At 43.8% G+C, this 21023-nt stretch overlaps 1 protein-coding gene across 2 annotated transcripts; it reads right to left on the bottom strand.

Moving 5' to 3' along the window:
- Positions 1 to 1658: 1658 nt before the first annotated feature.
- On the bottom strand, positions 1659 to 20434 carry LOC138406972 (interphotoreceptor matrix proteoglycan 2-like). Of its 2 annotated transcripts, XM_069521003.1 has the most exons (21): positions 20218 to 20434; positions 19400 to 19609; positions 18961 to 19127; positions 18503 to 18531; positions 18049 to 18081; positions 17259 to 17305; positions 14235 to 16387; positions 13988 to 14149; positions 12681 to 12739; positions 12570 to 12590; positions 11186 to 11439; positions 11041 to 11102; positions 10641 to 10875; positions 8598 to 10402; positions 8295 to 8514; positions 7318 to 7528; positions 6980 to 7168; positions 6617 to 6851; positions 6102 to 6181; positions 4401 to 4461; positions 1659 to 2848 (listed from the first exon to the last, which is right to left on the bottom strand). In XM_069521003.1, exons 1-20 carry the CDS (start codon positions 20294 to 20296, stop codon positions 4428 to 4430), a joined length of 6285 nt encoding a protein of 2094 aa, XP_069377104.1. In that variant the 5' UTR covers positions 20297 to 20434; the 3' UTR covers positions 1659 to 2848; positions 4401 to 4427. The 2 variants fall into 2 exon arrangements, with proteins under 2 accessions (XP_069377104.1, XP_069377105.1); XM_069521004.1 differs by lacking the exon at positions 18049 to 18081.
- Between the last annotated feature and the right edge of the window lie 589 nt (positions 20435 to 21023).

Genomic DNA, 21023 nt, shown 5'->3' with positions numbered 1-21023 from the left:
GCCGAACAATCAGAGGCTTCACTTGTTCTCATGACGACTGTGTTTCACATTAAAGCTCCACGAGCCAAGTCCAGATACTTTCCAGAGGCTGGAAGATACCATTGTTACAGACGCACCTGAACCTCACATCCAACCTTCATCACCAAACGCTTTAACACCCGCTCCTCTTCTTCGTCTGTCTCAAGCTTCATCACATGTCGACTCTCTGAGTTCAGAGTTTGACATATAAAGTATGTTAATATAATATAAATATAAAGTGTGTTAATATAACAAATAGTAAATATAAAGTGTGTTAATATGACGTAAATATAAAGTGTGTTAATATAATATAAATAAAAAGTATGTAAATATAACGTAAATATAAAGTATGTTAATATAACAAATAGTAAATATAGAGCTTTAAAGGTTTTGAACACGACATGAGGAAGAAGACGAGTCCAAAATGTGCTGAGTTTTCTCCTGAGGAAAAAAACTACGTTGGAAAAAGACAGAAATAGATGAGGAAGAGGAGGAAGAGGAGGTTTGACAGAAACCAGGCAACTTTCAAAGTGTCGAAACAAACTTTCCAAACAGAGAACGAGTGTGGAAACATCAGCATCACCGTGGAAACAAACATGGTCAGAGACGAGGAGTTCAAACCTTCATCCAGCCAGAGGAGGAAAAGGAGGAAGAAGAGGGTAACGAAGAAGAGGAGGAAGAGGAAGAGCCTCTGTGTTCAGTCAGACTTTAAACCTGAATACAATCTGACCTGGAGTCAGTTCATCAGTTCAAGAAGCAGCAGAAAATAATTCCGACCTCACAAGCACAATGACGTCAACAGGGCTCCACAGCGCCACCAGCAGGTATTTCATCGCTGTTACACAACAAACACACATTCCTTCACGATTCCTCAAAGTCGAGCGTTTGTCATCAATCTGATTGTGTTTGACGACAGCTGAGATCTGTTAACACACACACACACACACACACACACACACACACAGGATAACACAAAGTAAACAACACTTCACAGCTCCGAGCCAACAACTGCTGAAAACACAACATACGTGTTAATAGTAAAAACCTTTGAGTTACAACGATAAAAAAATAAATAGAAACAAATTCACCGGTAATTAAATTAAATTTCACTCAATTAAACAAATATATATTTTTTATATTTTCATCTTTATATGTAATAAAACAAATCAATTTCAAAATAGTATAAATAATCTAAAATCAATTTTTACATCGAAACTAAAATCAACATAAAAGAAATAAAAAGATCAAAAAGAAAAATAAATGAACAAAACAAGAGCGAGGAGAAGAAGAAGAGGATGAAGAAGAAGATGAAGAAGAGGATGAAGAAGAAGAGAATGAAGAAGAAGAGGATGAAGATGAGGAGGAGGAGCAGCGTGACCTCGGCATCACGTCTCAGCGATGACAACCTGAAATCCTCAAACCTTTATTTACACACTGCTGTCATCAGCTCGCTGTGATTGACAGGTGGAGTCTGGTTTATTTGTTGAACTCACATTCCTCCGACAACAAAACAGTGAAAGTTTCCAGTGAATCGACGGAGCGGAGCTGAACGTGTGAGTTATATAATAAACTGAGAAATACATGTATGATCAGAAAGACACGTGACAAACATGTGACAGATGTTTGACTCCACGTCAGACGACTGTGTAGAAAATATCGTCTTTTTATTTAAAAAAAGTCAGAGCGTCAGTTTTACAGTTTTAGTTTTGTTCTAATCAGACGAACAGTTTATAAAACACAATAGAAAACACCACAGAGGAGAGAGGCCGCGCACGTGCACACACACACACACACACACACACACGTGACCTGCGGAGGAGTCGCTGTTTGTCGTGTTTGAGACGTCTCTAATAAAAACACCGATTCTAAACAAACTACAGAAACATCTCATTTTCTACACAAAGTGTTCGTCTACATCTTAAATCTTTTTCCTCTTTTATTGTTTTCTCCGATAATTCAATTTGTTCCAGGATCATTAAACACGTCGAACGTTTAGTTCTTTCACTTATCGTGCGACGCTATCGTTAACCTGAACGAGGTTAACGATGTCATCGTGCTCACACAAGATCAAAGGATGATTTCATCAGCGTAAAAACTCACTTTCAACAAGACGTTTCCTAAATCCTATGGAAGAAGATTAGTGCCACAAGAAAAAGAAAGATTTCGTTTTTTAGTGGCACGACTCGTCTTCTGTACCTCACGAACATCAGGACGTTTCCTGTTGTGAACATTTGTCATACGTGTTATTTACAGGCTACACATGCTACACATCCGTTAACACTCCAGCAGAGAAATGTAAACATTGTTTGTTAAGCAGCTGATTGGACGAACAAAAAAACTGAAGAGGAAACAGGCGGTTTATTGGTCCGAGTTGTCGTGGAGTCGCTGAAACACAGATTTTTAACGTCAAGGTATCTGAGATCCTACGCATCAAATCCCAAAGAAGCGGCAAAGGCACTGATGGGGAGGAGTCACGGCCAGAGCACGACCTTTCTCTCACGATCAATCACGAGGTCGACGCTAACGATCGGCTTCATCGAGAGAGTTGTCTTTTCTGCGGCAGCAAGGACGAGCAGGTCGAGACGCAAACACAAACTGATGAGTTGAGATGAAAGACAGAAACAGACTGAAGCGTTAAAGCATTTACACACAAAGATCAAAGGTCAGAGGACAGACGACCCCGAGGGGTCAGAGTTCACGTCAGGTCCAATAGAAAGAGTCCGACATTCAGCAGCTCATCACCTTCACCTCTGCTCCGGCCAATCAGACGCAGCCAGGTGACAGACGACAAGCTCCACCCCCCTCTGGAGTCACAGACAAAGGCAGGATTCTGTAAACAAACATGTAAACAAACAGGTGAACACAGGTACACAAACAAACACAGGTACACAAACACAGGTACACAAACACAGGTACACAAACAAACATGTAAACAAACAAGCACAGGTACACAAACACAGGTACACAAACAAACAGGTACACAAACACAGGTACACAAACAAACATGTAAACAAACAGGTGAACACAGGTACACAAACAAGCACAGGTACACAAACAAACAGGTACACAAACACAGGTACACAAACAAACACAGGTACAGAAGCAGACACAGGTAAACAAACAAGCACAGGTACACAAACAAACAGGTACACAAACACAGGTACACAAGCAGACACAGGTACACAAACAAGCACAGGTACACAAACAAACAGGTACACAAACAAACACAGGTACACAAACAAACACAGGTACAGAAGCAGACACAGGTAAACAAACAAACACAGGTACACAAACAGACACAGGTACACAAACACAGGTACACAAACACAGGTACACAAACAGACACAGGTACACAAACAGAGGTACACAAACAGACACAGGTACACAAACACAGGTACACAAACAAACACAGGTACACAAACAAACACAGGTACACAAACAAACACAGGTACACAAACAGACACAGGTACAAAAACACAGGTACACAAACAAACACAGGTACACAAACAGACACAGGTACACAAAAACAGGTACACAAACAAGCACAGGTACACAAACAGACACAGGTACACAAACACAGGTACACAAACAAACACAGGTACACAAACAAACACAGGTACACAAACAAACACAGGTACACAAACAGACACAGGTACAAAAACACAGGTACACAAACAAACACAGGTACACAAACAGACACAGGTACACAAAAACAGGTACACAAACAAGCACAGGTACACAAACAGACACAGGTACACAAACACAGGTACACAAACAAACAGGTACACAAACAGACACAGGTACACAAAAACAGGTACACAAACAAGCACAGGTACACAAACAAGCACAGGTACACAAACAAACAGGTACACAAACACAGGTACACAAACAAACACAGGTACAGAAGCAGACACAGGTAAACAAACAAACACAGGTACACAAACAAACACAGGTACACAAACACAGGTACACAAACAGACACAGGTACACAAGCAGACATAGGTACACAAACACAGGTACACAAACAAACAGGTACACAAACAGACACAGGTACACAAACACAGGTACACAAACAAACAGGTACACAAACAAACACAGGTACACAAACAGACACAGGTACAAAAACACAGGTACACAAACAAACACAGGTACACAAACAGACACAGGTACACAAACACAGGTACACAAGCAGACACAGGTAAACAAACAGACACAGGTACACAAACACAGGTACACAAGCAGACACAGGTAAACAAACAGACACAGGTACACAAACAAACAAGTATCTCACAGTATATATCCATCATCCATCTACAGCCTCTAGACAGCAGCTACCTGAACTGTGGTTGAACCAGACACAACAACAATGACGTGTTTGATACCTGAGCTCTCCTCCGTCACTCTGCTCTCTACGTGGTGGAACTTCCTCTTCTCTCCAGGAACCTGGAGACAACAACAACAACATCAACAACATCAATAACAACAACATCATCAACATCAATAACAATATCAACAACAACATCATCATCAACCACAATAACAACAACATCATCAACAACAATATCAACAACAACATCATCATCAACCACAATAACAACAACATCAATAACAACATCAGCGACAACAATAATAACATCATCATCATTATCAACAACATCAACAACAACAACATCATCAACAACATCATCAACAACGATATCAACAACAACATCATCATCATCAACATCAATAACAACAACATCATCGACAACCACAATAACAACAACATCAATAACAACATCATCGACAACAATAACAACAACATCATCATCATCATCATCAACAACATCATCAACAACAATAACATCATCAAAAATATCAACAACATCATCAACAACAATATCAACAACAACAACATCATCAACATCAATAACAACTACATCATCGACAACAATAACAACAACATCATCATCATTATCAACAACATCATCAACAACAATAACAACAACATCATCATCATTATCAACAACATCATCGACAACAATAACAACAACATCATCATCATTATCAACAACATCATCAACAACAACAACATCATCAACAACAACATCATCAACAATAACAACAACATCATCAAAAATATCAACAACAACATCATCATCAACAACAACAACCACAACAATAACTTCATCAACAACAACATCATCAACAACAACAACCACAACAATAACATCATCAACAACCACATCAACAATAACAACAACAACATCATCATCAACATCATCAACAATAACAACAATAACAACAACATCACCATTATCAACAACATCATCAACAACAACAACATCATCAACAACATCAACAACAACATCATCGACAACAATAACAACAACATCATCATCATTATCAACAACATCATCAACAACAATAACAACATCAACAACAACATCATCATTAACAACATCAACAACAACATCATGTTCATCAACAATAACGTCATCATCATCAACAATAACATCAACAACAACATCATCAACAACAACAACATCATCATCAACAACACTAACAACATCAACAATAACAACAACAACAACATCATCAACAACAATAACAACATCAACAACAACATCAACAATAACAACAACAACATCATCATCAACAACATCAACATCAACAACATTAGAAGGCTTTGCCTGTTATTATCCTATGTATTTCTATTTAATACACATTTAATTGTATTTAGTATTTTACATTTTCAAACCAATACATAATCATTTATTATATTACTTGATTTCTTGAATCTCATTTGTTGATTCTAATAGAAATCTGAAGTTTTTTTGTCTGTATAACGTGTATTTACTATTTTACTGAATTATCAGTTTGTGTTTTATATTTAGAACAGGAGCAGTATTGTTATATTTTTTTTAGATACTTATATACATTTATAATTAAAGAGTAATTTTCAATTCATAAACTGAATAAACCTCTGAAAAAACATTTATCAATATAAATTTCATTTAATATATATAAAACATGTGACACTATAGGTAATGTATATATGTATTATAACTGAAATAAAAGGTATTAAATCAAATATCACTCACACTTGAGTCTGTCGCACAAAGTCAGCGAAGTGTTGATCCCTGGAGCACAACTCGATGATCCTCAGACGCTCCTGGATCTCCTGCAGAGGTCAGAGGTCAGCGGGGGGGAAACATGTAAGAGGCGGAGACCAGGTAAAAATACTTCTGATGGTGAACTGTCACTACTCACTTCACAGAGGCAGGGGGGGATTTCCCAGGGCTCTGTCTGTCTGTCTGTCTGTCTGTCTGTGTCTGTCTCTCTCTGTCTGTCTGTCTGTCTCTCTATCTCTGTCTGTCTGTCTCTGTCTCTCTATCTCTGTCTGTCTCTCTGTCTGCCTGTCTCTCTATCTCTGTCTGTCTCTGTCAGAATGTCATGAATAATAAATCCTTGCTCAGAACTAAGAACATTTAATGTGATGACATCAGAACAGCTGCTAAATGGAACCTGGACAAGCTGTAGTTTGTTGTTGACGTGCTGCCTCTGGGCCACAGGTGTGATGGTCGTCATGTAGAGGCTACAACAGACGTGTGCTCACCTCTCTGCTGAGCGTGGTGTTCAGGTACATGTGTTGCATCTCGCTGCCGCTCAGGTCTTTGGAGCCTTCGACGCTGGCAGAGCTGCTGTTCTCGGGGGGGTCTGGGTCACGTCGGCGGTGGAACTGAGGCAAGTCGTCTTCATAGCGCCGGTAGCACTGGGCGGTGACGGGGTCGCTCTCGAACATCGGGTTAAACTTGGTGGCACGTTCCAGCGTCGGCACACTGTCTCCACGTCTAGAACGGGGGAAACGTTTGGATTCACACGGAGGCGTGTTTTTAAACTGCTTTTAAAGCTGCTTCTATCAAATGAAAGATGAATCTGGCTGTAAAGAATGAATCTGGCTGTAAAGATGGCCGCCCACCTCACTGGGTCCTCCGTGTCCTCTTCGTCATACTGCTCTCGCAGCGTCCTCGCCAGGAAGAAGATGATTCCGGCCGCCACCAAGAGGAAACCTGCCACTGAGGCAATGGCGATGCCCACCACCAGCGGCTCGGAGACGTACTCCTCACAGTGCTCGCCACGGTACCACCAGTTCTCTCCAACTCGACATCTGCAAGACAGAGTCACAGGTTCGATTCCCAATGATACTCACATCGTTTTGTTGTATGACAGAATAGTTTAAAATCAAAATGTGAATTGAGTCATTTCCTGTGTAAGTATAAAAAATATAAGACCACACAGTGTAACACCTCCTCTGACCTGCAGATGGCGCCCTTGGCAGGGATAATGTCACATTTGCCGTCATTGAGGCAAAAGTCGTGTTGCACCTCACAGACGCTCTGACACGGCAGACCGTCCACGCTCAGATACCCAGCGTCACAAACACACTCGGCCTCGCCCGACCACTGGTTCACCATACATCTGGAAAACTCGTTACACGCCTGGAACTTACAGGGATCAGCTCTGTCGCCTGACAGGAAGAAGAAGAACAAGTTATTTTAGGAGTATTCGGAAACCCCCTCTGCTGACATCAAAACTAAGTCGTACGCTTTTATCAAAGTTCTGTGGACGACAGCAGATATTTGGTCTTTAATAAAAAAGAAAAATGTGACATCCTGAGTGTTGAGATGAGTCACATTAATCCTCACTCGTCCTGTACCAGTGCAGTGGTTTTATTTTGAAAGGTCTGATGACTGTGGTGGAGCAGGTGTGATGGAAAACCTTCCCTCGTAGTGAAGATGATTATCGTGTGAGTCTCGACCGCCGTGACTCACCGCTGTAGATTAGAGTTATCAGGCTCAGACAGATTAAAGAGCTGCAGCTCAGCAGAGACGGACGTGCAGGAGGAGGCGACAGTGCGACCTGGTGTCAGCTGGAGAAACCATCGGACTGCTGCCGCTCAGATATTATATATATATAATATATATACATGTGGCTTCACACTCAACAATCTTCGTAATAAAACCTCTAATTACCTGGACAGCTGAATAAATAAAGTTCAGACCGACTCAGGAAACCAGCTGCGGTGATGTCACAGTGATTCACTGTCTCCTCCTCCTCACTCTCAGACAGATCATCTCAGGTTTTACACCTGACCACAGAAACTCAAAGCTGCTGCACAAACACAGGACGATTCAAACCGGCCGACAAGCACCAGAGACTTCAACATGATGAATTCAGTTCAGACTGTTCTCTGATGGTCCTTTTTGATTCTGTGTATGAGGGTGTAACTTTACCTGATTCCACGTCCAGCGAGTACTTGTCGATGGCCAGGTTCATGGTCTGGTAGGCTGTGTTAGCAAAGTCCTCCAGGATCAGGTAGACGACATTGGTGACGCCTCTGGGAACCGGCTTTCCGAACTTCATCCTGCTGTTCACCACGATGCTGCCATTCCTGAAGTTGAGGATCTCCAGGTTCTGGAAGTGGTTCAGGTTGGACTGTAGGTACGGGACCAGCTGTGGATGAAGAAAAAGACATGTATGAAGAACCGTATGTGGGAAACTAGCATTATAAAATCTAGTAGAACCAGAGTTCACACCAGTTGCAGGAAGCGTTGCTCCAGAGCCTTGTACTCAGGGGAGCTCTTGTTGAACAGGTCCATGGAGAACGCCATGTTTGTCACCCTCAGGCTGAAGAACACAGTTAGAGCTCTGCCAGGTCGGGTCGGTAACGCAATGGCATCCATATGTGACCCATGAGCGCCACTGGAGAATCCACTGCTGTCGCCTTCTGTCGCGATTCCACCATACTGGAACACGTCGAAGCTGACATCGATGCTCGGCACATCAGAGAAATCGTGCTCAAACATTTGGATCTCAGAAGAAGGAGTGTTGACTTTCTGAGGTGAGGACGATGATGTTTGGGGGATATCAGTATCTACTTCCTCTTTCAAAGCATCTGTCAAGGTGGAGTCGATGTCGTCATCCTGTGCTGAAGGACCGGGCAACAGTTTTGAAGCATTTTCATTTGCAGCCACCGCTGTTGGTGGTGAATGAGTAACATCTGGAGATGGAAAGCTTATTGGAACTTCGTCTAAATCTTCATGGTTTAGGTGTTCGTGTTGGATCAGTTCCTCGTCTTCTGGCGCTGAATCCGACACACGAGTAAACGGCGAGTCTTTCTCAGCTGAGAGTGCAATGCTGTTGCTTTGGTCTGAGTTCACGGATGAGGTTGAGACAGGAGCAGCGGTGGGTGTAGTGACGACCATGACTTCATCCACTACCAGGTCCATGTCCAGAGCCTCGATCGCTGGCGCTGCTGTTGTCGTTGTAGACTCAGTGGTGCCGATGTGCTGCTCTTCTAAAATCTCAACCTCGTGGTGATCTGCTGGTTCTGGCAGCAGCAGTTTGGGTTTTTCTGTTAGAACCTCAAGTTGTGACAGTTCAGTGATGATATCAAAGCTGGATCCTTTGACTGTGACTGCCTGGACTTCTGCTGCGAAGGTCGGAGACTCTTCGGTTGAAGGGGCTTCAGTATCAGGAACCTCAGGCACTTCAGCCGCCAGAATCACCTCAACCTCGTCGCTCTCAGTTAAATCTTCTGCTGATGTAAACTCATCTGTGACAACTGGAAGCTGCATCTCTGCTGCTGTAGTATCTTCAACCACTGCAGTGGTTTCTTGAAGATCGACTGCTGAATCAGTTGGTCCAACAAAAACAGGTGCCTCATGAGTCCAAGCTTCAGTTTCAGGAGAATCTGTGACTGGTACGATAGTCGCATGTGGTTCTGTCAGGGAATATTCATCATAGACTCCGGACGCTTCAAATGTTTGTACTGAAAGTTCAACAGTCAATGTTCCTCTGGGTGAGAACACAGGAGCATTTGTTGTGGTTGAGTACCGTGGATCGGTGCTGATGTGCGGCGTTACCAGGACTTCATCCAGAAAAGGTTCCTCAAGGCCTCCATTCTGAACTGACTCCTCAAAAGCAGGAGGTGTTGTGGTCCACAAAGGAGGAGCATTTGTGAGTTCTACTCCCATTGCAACCAAATCATCCTCCTCAGTATTCACAGATTCAACAACAGCAACCCCTTCCTCATCCTGGTCTTCATCCTCCTCATCTGTCTCCTCCAGATCAGGGGGTGGTAGCACCTCCAGGCTGCCAGTCCCTTCAGAGGTCACAGAGGGCTGCCAGGACCAGAGATCGGCTCCCTGGCCGTCTCCAGAGGAGCCGGAACCAGATCCACCATCCACTGTGTTCTCAGAGCCCGTCTGAGGATTCACTGGTGGAGGGGCAGTGGCTGAGGATCCTCCAGGACTGACAGCATGGTTCCCTCTGGGGGTTTTGTCTCCGGCACCAGGAGCATTATTGAGAAGAAATCCCTCATCTTCAATATTTACATTATCTGTAAAACAGAAAACAGAGAGAGCTTCACAGTCCGGATCGAACATAAAGTGTTTTTTTACATCCAGTGAGAAAACTGAGACCAGACCGTCATCTCTTGTAAAACCTTTTAAAAGCCTCTCAAACCTTTCAGTAACATGTAACTTCAAGTTTTCTCGTTATAGATTTAAGATTCATGACTGGTACAAATGAATAAATTCTACTTTCATGAAGTCTGTTTGTCGTTTTCATCGACTCACTCTGTTCATTCGGTGGCTCCAGGTCTGACATCTTATCGTGGAATTCATCGGGCGGCAGAGGAGCCGAGCTCTCATCAAACGTGAAGACGTCGTTCTCGCTCACCCCCTCGGTCTGAGGACCTTTCCACGGATCAAAGGGGTCAAACAGGAAGTCGTCCTTCTTCAGAAAAACATTGCTGCCTTCCACCTCATGACTCGGAGCGTCAGGAGGCTTCTCTGCTGCCAGAACATTATCCTGAAAACAGATTCAAAGAGTTTGTCTCTTCTGTTTTACCTCGATTCGTCAGCACCTTTGAGACTGATTCGTAAACATGAAATAATTGTGACACGTTAAGTTTGAGTCCCGTCGTCTTAATGAAACGTTAACCAGCGTGATTTGTTCCGTGCGTTTCAGACTCACCATGTTGTCGAAGGAGTCGGATGGTCGACTCGTGGGTTTCACAGAAAGCAGCAAGTTCTCGGCTACAGAAAGATCACAGCCCGTTAGAGTCAAAGTTTTTCTAAAGATGATAAAAACCCTCTATGGAGAATGTGCAGTAACGAACCGTTCTCCAGCTGCAGAGCGCCCCCCTGCGTCTCCAGGCTGCTGTTGGTCATGAAGTTGTCTTTGTGCAGCGCCTCAGTGATGTAGTTGCGGAAGTCAGTGATGGTGTAGACGACGGTGGGCTGCTCGGCGGCTCCGGGGTAATTTTTCTCCACCAGATTGTTCTGCAGGGAGATGAAGTCCAGCGTGTCGTTGGGAATGCCGCCACTGTCGACCTCCAGCGTGATGGTGTAGTGGACCAGGACGACCAAACCTCTGAGAAGGAAGAAGACGAGTCAACGTGTTTGTCTGAAGAGTCTGAACGGGAAAGATGTTCTCATTGGACTGATTCAATCTACGATGCAGACGTAAAATAACGTGTCGTCTGTAAAACTGATTCAGTGTCTTTCGATATTTATACTTTTACTGTTCTTTGGACAATAAAATGTCAGATCATCACAGTTCACTGAATTTGAATGAGATGTTTTCTATGAAGTTTGACAATTTACTTATCTTCAAATAATATAGTGTCACTCGAGACTCACGATTGTCTCTCTACAGCCAGCAGGTTGTTAGCTTAGCTTAGCTTAGCATGAAGACTGGAAACAGATGGAAACAGCTAGCCTGCTACGGTGTAGTGGAAGACGCCAGAGAGTTACTGATAAAAACTAGATTTTCTACTGAATGTTTCACAGTAAACAGATGTGAAGGTATCAATCAATCAATCAATCACATTTGATTTGTCTCGTAGATGTTAACAAGGAGCAACGTCCTAACGTGTTTGTCTTGTGTCACAGATTCATCTGTGAGCCGAGCGTCGTTCTCCTGCAGCAGCTCCGACCTCAAGCTTCAGGAGGAGTCGACTCTGAGTTCAGGTGAGTTTAAGACTGAATGTATCGATGTGGTCAAACGCTGGAGGAGACGGGGGAGGTGGGGGGAGGACAGAGCGAGGTAGTCGTAAAACCTTTGACAGTAATCCTGCAGCAGCTGCAGGTGGCCGGCGAGCAGCGAGCGACTTATCTCACTTAAGAGGTGATTGACTATTGTTAAGGACATTAAGTGGAAATTAGAGCAGAGTGGCAGCAGAGCCGTTCTTTACTGCAGGTGAAAGGGGATTTACGAAGGGAGGCGGTCTCTGAGGACAAGGCCACGAGGTGAAGAAATCCTCCGAGACGAGTCCGTCAGAGTCAAAACTCAGAGATTGACTCTGTTTCCAGTTAATCTCAACAAAGAGAGGAGACTGGAAACACAAAAAACTGCGACCTCCGTCTGTTTGTTATCCTGTATCTGTTCACATTCAGTCAAAATGTCAAAATAAAAGAGATCAGCTCCTGATCTTTCAAAATAAAGGCAATTAGCGTGAGCTGGAGCCTTTCGTGAAGAAGTGTGTGAAAGTGAAAACTCACCGCTCCAGGTCCTTCTGTGGTCTAAGAAGAGAAACAGAAAAACTCCGACATCAGTTTAAACACATTCTATAACAAGTTAAAAACTCTGATGTATTTTAGAGTGAAAATCACCTGAACTCCACCACGTCCACGTCCTTAAAGCCCGGCAGCCTCTCAAAGGCGTCTTCAATCTGCGAGTTACAAACAGGAAGTTAAGTTCAGCCACTCTCAGGCACAGAGGTCACAGGTCACGTGGCTGAATGTGAGAGGTCAGATTTCACTCTGTGTTTTACAAGATGAAGGTTTCATGTATTATTTTGTCGACGTTCACATCAGGGAGAAACAAGAGAAACACTGACGTCTTTATAAACACTGACGGAGAGCAGGAGGTCTGACGCTGTAATCTATGGTTGAATACAGATGTTTTGTGTCTCCATCACCAGATGTTGTTATGATGCACATTTAATAGTTTCCATGAGTGTTGGAGCTGATGACTGAGGTTCCTTCTGATGAATGAGTATTGAATTATCGGTCAGAACAGTCAGGATTGTGTTTTTGGTGAAATCAGCTGGTAGAGTCGTTTCCTTGGAATAAAAACAACACGATCAGATCTCAGTGGCCTGAAGCTGCACTCTGCTGCCTCCACTCTGTTCCTCTGCTGCAGCCCAGCTCCTGCTGCTTCTATTAGCCCTGTTATCCACTTCATATACCTCACTAACGACGCTGACCCCGACATTCAAACCATAAACTGGCGTCCCACGTCACTGGGCCTGAAAACCTCTCAGCGGCACGGGAACACTCCGGCACTCTCTGCTTTCCTGGCACAACTTGTTTTTCCACTAACTGGAAGTGAGTCACTGCTCGTATAGCGAACGTGCTCTGAAGTTTCCCAGCTCTCCCACAGTCGATCACTGGCAGGGCCGAGAAAACTGAGCTTTACAGCGTGAAGATCCTTAACGCGTGAAAAACAGGCGAGGCCACTTTAAAGCAGAGCCAAAGTCCTGAGTCTGCAGTTTGTTGGAAACCACAAAGCCTGTCAGTTTCGTAATGAGCTGGACGTCAGAGAGGGGCGCCACAGAGGAGAAATGACAGCAGGAGTGAAGAAGAGGAGGAAGAGGAGGAGGAGGAGGAATCACACAAACACACCATAGCTCAGTTCTGCTAAATAACATGACGACAATGATGTGGGTCAGAGTGAAACTATGTTCAGTCTGAGGAAACTCCACCAGAACAACCTTCATTACACAACTCTAGATTCTGTTGATGATTCTCCAGATGTGGAGCCAGAAACTTTACTCCGCAGCTTATCCACCAAACATTGACGAGAATGATACAAAGTGTTTTTCTGCAGTTTGGTTTTATTCTATAAACCCCCACAGATGGAAGCACCGTGCCTGGATGTCATGATGTTCAGAGGGACTGTGTAGAAGAGCTCTCACCTTGCGTGTGAAGTGTTTAGCCAGCTGCTGGTAATGGAAGCTGCTGGGATCTCTCAGAGCGTCGTTGAACGTTTCTCCTCTCAGCTTGATGCTCAGCTCCACCACCTGCTCCTTCAGGGGCCTCGGGGGCCGCAGCAAAGTGTTGTCTATCTCGTTACCAATCTGATCGTGCAGGAAAACACAGAGAACTCTTGTTTGGTATCGTATCAACAGTGGGACTGACACGTTCCATCACTCATCCACTTACCGAGTTCTTCTCCTCTTCCTCCAAACCAAAGCCGTTGTTTCCCAGTAAGCTGTCATCTACGTCATAAGGCCTCTCTGTCATATCGGGGAAGTTGCCGTTGTTGTACTCCACTATGTACTTGGTCGTGACGTCCAGAGATGTGGCTTCCTCCGGGACAGGACCCTGGGAACTCTCTGCACTGATACCTACAACGGTTTCTGGAGGGATTTCCTCTGAGGACTCAGAATACACTTCAGCTAGAGTGCTGGTCAGGATTTTTCCTGAATCCTCTGCTGTAACATCAACAGAGATCCTATCAACCTTCTCTTGTGGAACCTCTGATGGAACAACGTGGATGCTGTCCCCACTTGGTGCACTGTCGTCCTCAGGTGCAGCTTCTGAGACAACGTCTTGGTGAGACTCCTCAGAAGTTTCTAGCTCTGAAATCATCTCTGGCTGAGTGAGAGTCACAACTTCTGGGGATATTTCCTTCGGCCCCTCTGAGGCGATATCTTCCTCAACTGCAGGAACGTATCGAGGTTCTGAGACCTCACTTGAAATATCAGTCAACTGGGTCGTATCCTCCTCTGTGATTTCTGAAATTATTTCAAACTCTGAGCCTCCTGGACGTTCTACTGTTTTGGGTTCAGGTGTTTCCTCCATTTCAATCTCTGGCAATAAGTCCTCTGAGTCCTCTGGAACAACAACAATGGAAGTGATCTCCTCATCAGACTCTGGAGGGACCTGGGACTTCATCTCCTCTGTCACTTCGGGTTTAGTTTGTCCTGCTCCCGGTTCTTCCTCAGTTGTTTCATCAGACACAGAGGTAATAAAAAGATCTGGTACTACTTCATGCTCTGGTCCTGTAGGTTTCTTCTCCTGTGCAATGCCCTCTGCACGATCTGGTTCTTCGACTGGTTCCTCTGTGGGTTCTGCATCTTTGTCAGGCTTGATTTCATCTGTAGGTTCTTGTGCTGGTTCAGTTTCTTTTACTGCATCTCTTATTTCCTCTACAGGATCTACAGGTGCCTCGGGTGTTTCTTCAATAGGTTCTTCGTCTTTTTCGTTTGTATCTGCTGGTTTCACTGGCTCTTCTACAACAGGTTCTACTTCTTTAATAACATCTAGTTGAGTTTCTACAGTCCCCACAGCGCCCCCTGCTTCCTCATGAGGGTTTTCTCTTGCTGTTTCTAACGCAGGAGACTCCAATTCAACAGCAACTTCAGTAACCTTATCTTCAGAAACAATGATGGGTTCTTCCTCCTCCTCTGGCTTGTCTGTTGCATCAAGAGTAACGTGAGTCGTCAGTTTGTCTTCTGGTGTTTTGTCCTCTTCGATATCTGCACTAGCGTTTACGTCTACCTCGAGTGTTATATAGGATTGAGATGGATCTTCTGTTTCTATGTGTGAGACAGGTTCTTGTTCTGTCACATTTATGAATATCTTGTCTTGGTCTTCTGAATCTGGCTCAGTTATCAGAAACACAGTTGGGACTGGCTCTGTACTCTCTGCTCGTGTATCTTGGCTAACTTCTACCACAACGTCAGAAGGTTTTTCTGGTGATTTGTGGACATCACCTTCAGGTTCTTCAAGAACTGCTTCAGATGGTGCTGTTTCAGTGGGTTCCTCTAAAACATTATCAGCTAAAGTTACTTTCGGGGTCATATCTAAAGAATTCTCTGGGATGTTTTCTTCTTCTGGGACAAAAATCACTGTTGTCTCCTGGATTGCCTCGATCATGACTTCTGACGGAGCCTCCGCACCAAGCTCTGGAGAATCCTCCTGCTCTAAATCCTCCTCTGTGACAGTAGCAGGTGATGTTGTGGGATTTGTAAGAACCACAACTGTAGCTTCTGTAAGGAACTCTTCAGCTACAACTTCCAAGGGTGGCTCTTCACCTACAGGAGTCACTTCCTCAATCACCTCTGAGTCAGGAACATCCAGATCATGAGGAGTTGAATCAACGTCCTCTTCCTCTACAGAGTCAACAGTCTCCTCCTCTGTTGTACCTGGGACAGGAGTTTCTTCTTGTCCATCCAAAGGCATGTGGGTAACAGAGTCAGTGACCTCCTCCACAGTATTGTCAGCAACATCCTGATCTTCAGACTCTGTGGGAATCTCAGCATCAGCAAAGACTGAAGGTGGAATCGATCCCATGACGACAACATCGTCCCCTGTAAGAAGAAAGTAACCGAAGAAATAAAGGAATGAGGACCTGAATACCTCTGAACTCTACCCCTTCATAAACGAATGGACCAGTGATTGTGTCCAGAGGCACGGTGCTGAGGTGTCTGACGTCAGAGCAACATTCGGGGCAGGAGGTCTGGAACGAGCTAGAAATGACATTATGTTGGTCTCATGAGACGATAGTCGATAATGAATCACGTCTGTTGTAGCCTAGGTGTTTATGAGGGGATGGACTTGAAGACATGTTGAGGTCTGATGCACTGGATGCAGATTATTTGAGCTTCAATAAGCCCCAGTAGCTGTGAGCTCACTAACCCTGATACTTGTCCTGCAGTAACTCAGTCACGTCTACATCTCTGCTGCTCGTCTCCATTGACCAGACTTCTGTGTAAATAGGCTTACAGATCTATTCTGAGAGCAGAGCGTGTGACAGGAATCAGCCTCGCAGCAGACAGAGGGGAGTCAGCTGGGGGCTGCAGCCGCCGATAACGCTCTCTCAAACTTGGACGAACATTTCGTTTTGTGTAGCTGCTCTTTCTTTAAGTCGTTGTGCATCAGGTAATAAGAAGCTACGACCCATCTGTTGATCATTCCCTCAGAAAATCGGCTTCACTGATTTTGAACTTGTACTTTTAAAGAATGTAAATGAATCCAGGTTTCTTTGGATCCTTGGAATCTAGATCAAGTGTTGAAAAATCCATCTAGTTTATGAAGTTCATTTTAATTATGTTTTCAATCGTCGTCATGATGATCGATAAAAGATTCTTTCTTTGTTCATGTGTCTCCATCGTTTCTTCTTCATGGTTCAAAGTCTCAAATTAAACTTGTGAAGAAGAAAAGATTCAGAGCTTTGGTTACCTGTCTCCATCAGCGAGTCTCCAGCTTGGACGGTTGTCGTCTCAGAGCTGCAGGACAAACACAGAGGACAAGAGGTTTTATAAAACAGAGACACGGCTGGAGCTTGGACAAAACACTAGAGGGTGTCAGGTTAAACTAATAATTCATCAATCCAGGAAACAGATGTTTGTGGTTTTTAAACACCAGTGATGCTGATTAATGTCATAAATCAATAACAGTACAATAAATAAAGTTAATTCAAATGTCCAAACTCTCATTTCAGAGCCAAACTTTAAAGAGACATCAGAGAAATGAGTTGACTGTGCTTTTAAAGGGAGGTTTGACTTGTGTTGTGTTAGTTTAACAACTAACAACACTTTGTGTTTGTGATAATGACGCTGGAACCATCACAGAGGATTTCTAACATCCATCAATTATTAGGTTGCAGCAAATCACACATAAACAGACATGGAGTCCAATTAACTATCAACAGAGAAAACATCTGTGAAGCTTTAAAATAGTTGGCATTCCCCTTTAAATCCATAAAAACGCAGCCACATCTGGACCAGCGTAAATCTTCAATAACCACACAAGAGTAATAACTGTTCAACGAGCCGGACGGAGAAACAACAAACACACTGCTCACACTCAACACTTGAGGACTCATTTTTTCTACAGTTGTTTAAAATACTAATGTTTCTATCTTATACTTGAATATGAGAGAGGATAATAAAGTGAGATTCTGAGTGCTGGACAGCTGTCCTCGCTCTGTGGGTGGTGCTGGGTGTTTGCTGGGTGTTTGCAGGCCTACCTGCACGGAGGAGGGCCTGAGGTGACGGACGCACTGCAGCAGGTGATGAAACACAGCACACGTGTCAATACACAACCAGCTTTAACTCATCACAGCAGTTGAACACGTCAGTGTGGTGTCATGTCTGTGAATCGTGTGTTGTCCTCAGAACAGGACGACCACGTTCAGACAAACCAGCCTGTTACTACTTTAATCATCTGAGCGGAGCACCACTCTGACGCTGCAGCATGTTAGAGACTCAGTGGAGTCTATGATGGAGAATCCCTGACAGACGTTACTCGTCAGAAAGAAATGTTTGGAGAAAAGTTCCAGAACATTTTCTAGAAGGAATTCAAGCTCGAGACAGAATCTGTTTCAAAGAACTAATTCAGACACGAGATGATAGGTTTATGAACAACAACACATCAACAACACAACAACAACACAACAACGTTCCCACGTCATCATCACTGACCTGTTTAACGGAGTTGCCATGGCGACCCTCTGTAAGACAGCAGCACATTAAGAAACAAATAGAAGTTTAGAGTTATAACTAACTAGTTATAACACATGCACCTGATGTGGAGAGATGCTAACAGGCTAACTGAGGCTAACACTGTTTCGAGTCATTTGTCATGATAATGATGTCATGATAACATGACATCATCTCACTACACATGTTCTATTGGACGCTGTGTTTGATCATCAAACACCTTCATAGATTTTATAAGATGGTGATAAAGTTAAGCTACAGTTTCCTTTTACAAGATTCCTCATCAAGTTATTTCTGCTTGAGGTGGAGGCGGGGTCAACATAACAGATGTAACATATCTACAGGACAGAATGAAAACTAAGTAAAACGTGTATTTGTCTTTTCTCTATCATTTCTTTTATAAAATCCTCGAACATTAAACATTGGAGATGAGCACTCACACTGTTGATGAGGCTGATGTGCTCCTCCGATTGGCTGAAGAAGCTGCCGATGTCCTTGACGCTGACGGAGCCGTCCATGCAGCGACTCACCAGGTCCTGGTAGTCAACCCGCTCCGGCAGCCGGTCCCAGAAGATCTTAAAGGCCTCCCACACCGTCTCCTGACACACTACAACACACAAACACGACACAGACACACAACTGAAGACTGAAGACATGTTAAGGTCACGTTTCCGCAGTGCACGCAGCTCTGCATGACCTCTGACCTCTGCGGGATCGGCTGCCTTTACTGACGGCAGACTTGGTGTTTAAGCTCGTAAGTGCGTTTGGATCACGGCTTCAGTGAAACACCTCCGGTGTCAAAGTTACTAATCTCAGAGAAAAGAGAATTTGTGACCTGAAATATCCTCAGAGAACATTTGAAGAAATGAAATCACTGACCTCTGAGGTGGAAGTAGTTGAGATGGTTGGCGACGGCCTGGTCCAGCGTCTCCTGAGTGCAGAGTTTGACGCCGCTGGGAAACAAGATATTCCTTTTTCTCCGGGTTAAAGTGACGTGTCGTCTGTATAGAAGCTGGTCTGAGTCCAGGGTCGACTCGTCCAAACCTCCGCCACGTTCCTGCCAGTCCTCCCTCAGCTCATGAGCTGCATCTGCATCAGAGGGTTCAGAGACACATCAGTGAAATCAGACATTTACTGGTTCATCTGTTTGAATTCACGTGGGACAAAATGAAACTAAAACTTCACATCGTTCAAACTGGATTCTGCCAAATGTTTTGGACTTTTACTTCAGAATTATTTCTTTATCAAAATATGTGCAGGTTGATTTTCTTCATGGCTGCAGAGCTGAAACTAACTATTGTTTTCACGATGGATCAACCTGCACAACTTTTCTCAATCTGTCGACAAAGAGGAAAAGTTGTTTAATTAAAAACTTAATCATCCAAACTTTCCTGTCAGATGAAAATGGAACCACAGAAAATAAAACCAAAACACTGATGATTACAATTATTCATTGATCTTTGTTTTTCTACTTCCATCCCTCTACCTGTTCAAACACAGAGTACTTTTACTCCAATACTTTAAGTATATATCAATGATGCTTTACTTCTACTTAAGTAGGATTTACGATGCAGGACTTTTACTCTTACTGAGTTTTTCACACCAGTGTGTTTCTACTTTTACGTGAGTAAATGATGTGAATACTTCTTCCATCGCAGACATATTAGTTAATAACGATTTAAAAACTTAATACACACCTGTTTCCATGTACATGTACCCTGAAAGCAGCACGGCCCCAAGCGCCCACAGCGCCATCCTCCCAAACTTTCCTAACATTTCTCCAAAGTCTGCTCCGAAGCTCCAGCCCCGGACTCGCTGCTTCTTATTTCCACCTCCTCAGCGGCCTCCTGCCCACACTCATCCATGCACCTCTGAGAGCAGCATGTTGGAAGACAGAAGGAGACAGAGGGACGTTGTCCAGCGCTCGCCGTCTGCAAGCTGCTCGTTGCTCTATCTCAGGTGAGCAGATGGTGGAGATTTTTTCTCTTCGCTCTAATCCTATTTGTTAAGCTGCTGGAGTGGATGACTGTCAGAGCCACCGTGCAGCAGAGCAACGGGTCAGTGTTGCTTGAAGGGAATCAAACTAACGCACTCCTTACACAAAGTCTTTTACTTTCAGGGAAGCTTAAAATACACAAACAAACTAGATGGGTTATTTCCCATGATCCAACAGTGGAAGTACTGAACCATAATTAAATGTATTAGAAGACATGACTTCATATCATAAACATGTGATAAATGGTTAATAACAATATGTTAAAGCTGATGTTGACGAATGATCGGAGCTGGAGCCCAACGCACCGAACTGGATCATTACTGGTTGTAATCGTTCCCTTGATCCGACCGGAATCCAGCCGGACTCACAGTCAGTGCTGAGGCAGCTGGGAGTCGGGCCGGGGTCTTTACAGCAGGTCCCAGTGGATTATATGAACCTGCTGCAAGGTCACAGAGCGTTACAAGGTTAAAGGTGATAACTGAGCATTCGGATCTCAAACAACCAATT

This window comes from Paralichthys olivaceus, chromosome 24 (assembly GCF_024713975.1).
Source record: "Paralichthys olivaceus isolate ysfri-2021 chromosome 24, ASM2471397v2, whole genome shotgun sequence".
In the NCBI taxonomy this organism is placed as follows: Eukaryota; Metazoa; Chordata; class Actinopteri; order Pleuronectiformes; family Paralichthyidae; genus Paralichthys; species Paralichthys olivaceus.
Note: the sequence above shows the minus strand (reverse complement) of the source record. Positions and strands in the feature narration are given on the sequence as shown.

Excerpts from the sequence above, each read along its gene's own strand:
- LOC138406972 (XM_069521003.1), bottom strand. The coding sequence starts at position 20,296 with ATGTTAGGAAAGTTTGGGAGGATGGCGCTGTGGGCGCTTGGGGCCGTG. Across the intron at positions 12,740-13,987 it reads CTAAACACTTCACACGCAAG|ATTGAAGACGCCTTTGAGAG; the intron begins GTGAGAGCTCTT and ends TGTAACTCGCAG. Across the intron at positions 8,515-8,597 it reads AGCAACGCTTCCTGCAACTG|CTGGTCCCGTACCTACAGTC; the intron begins GTGTGAACTCTG and ends CTTCATCCACAG.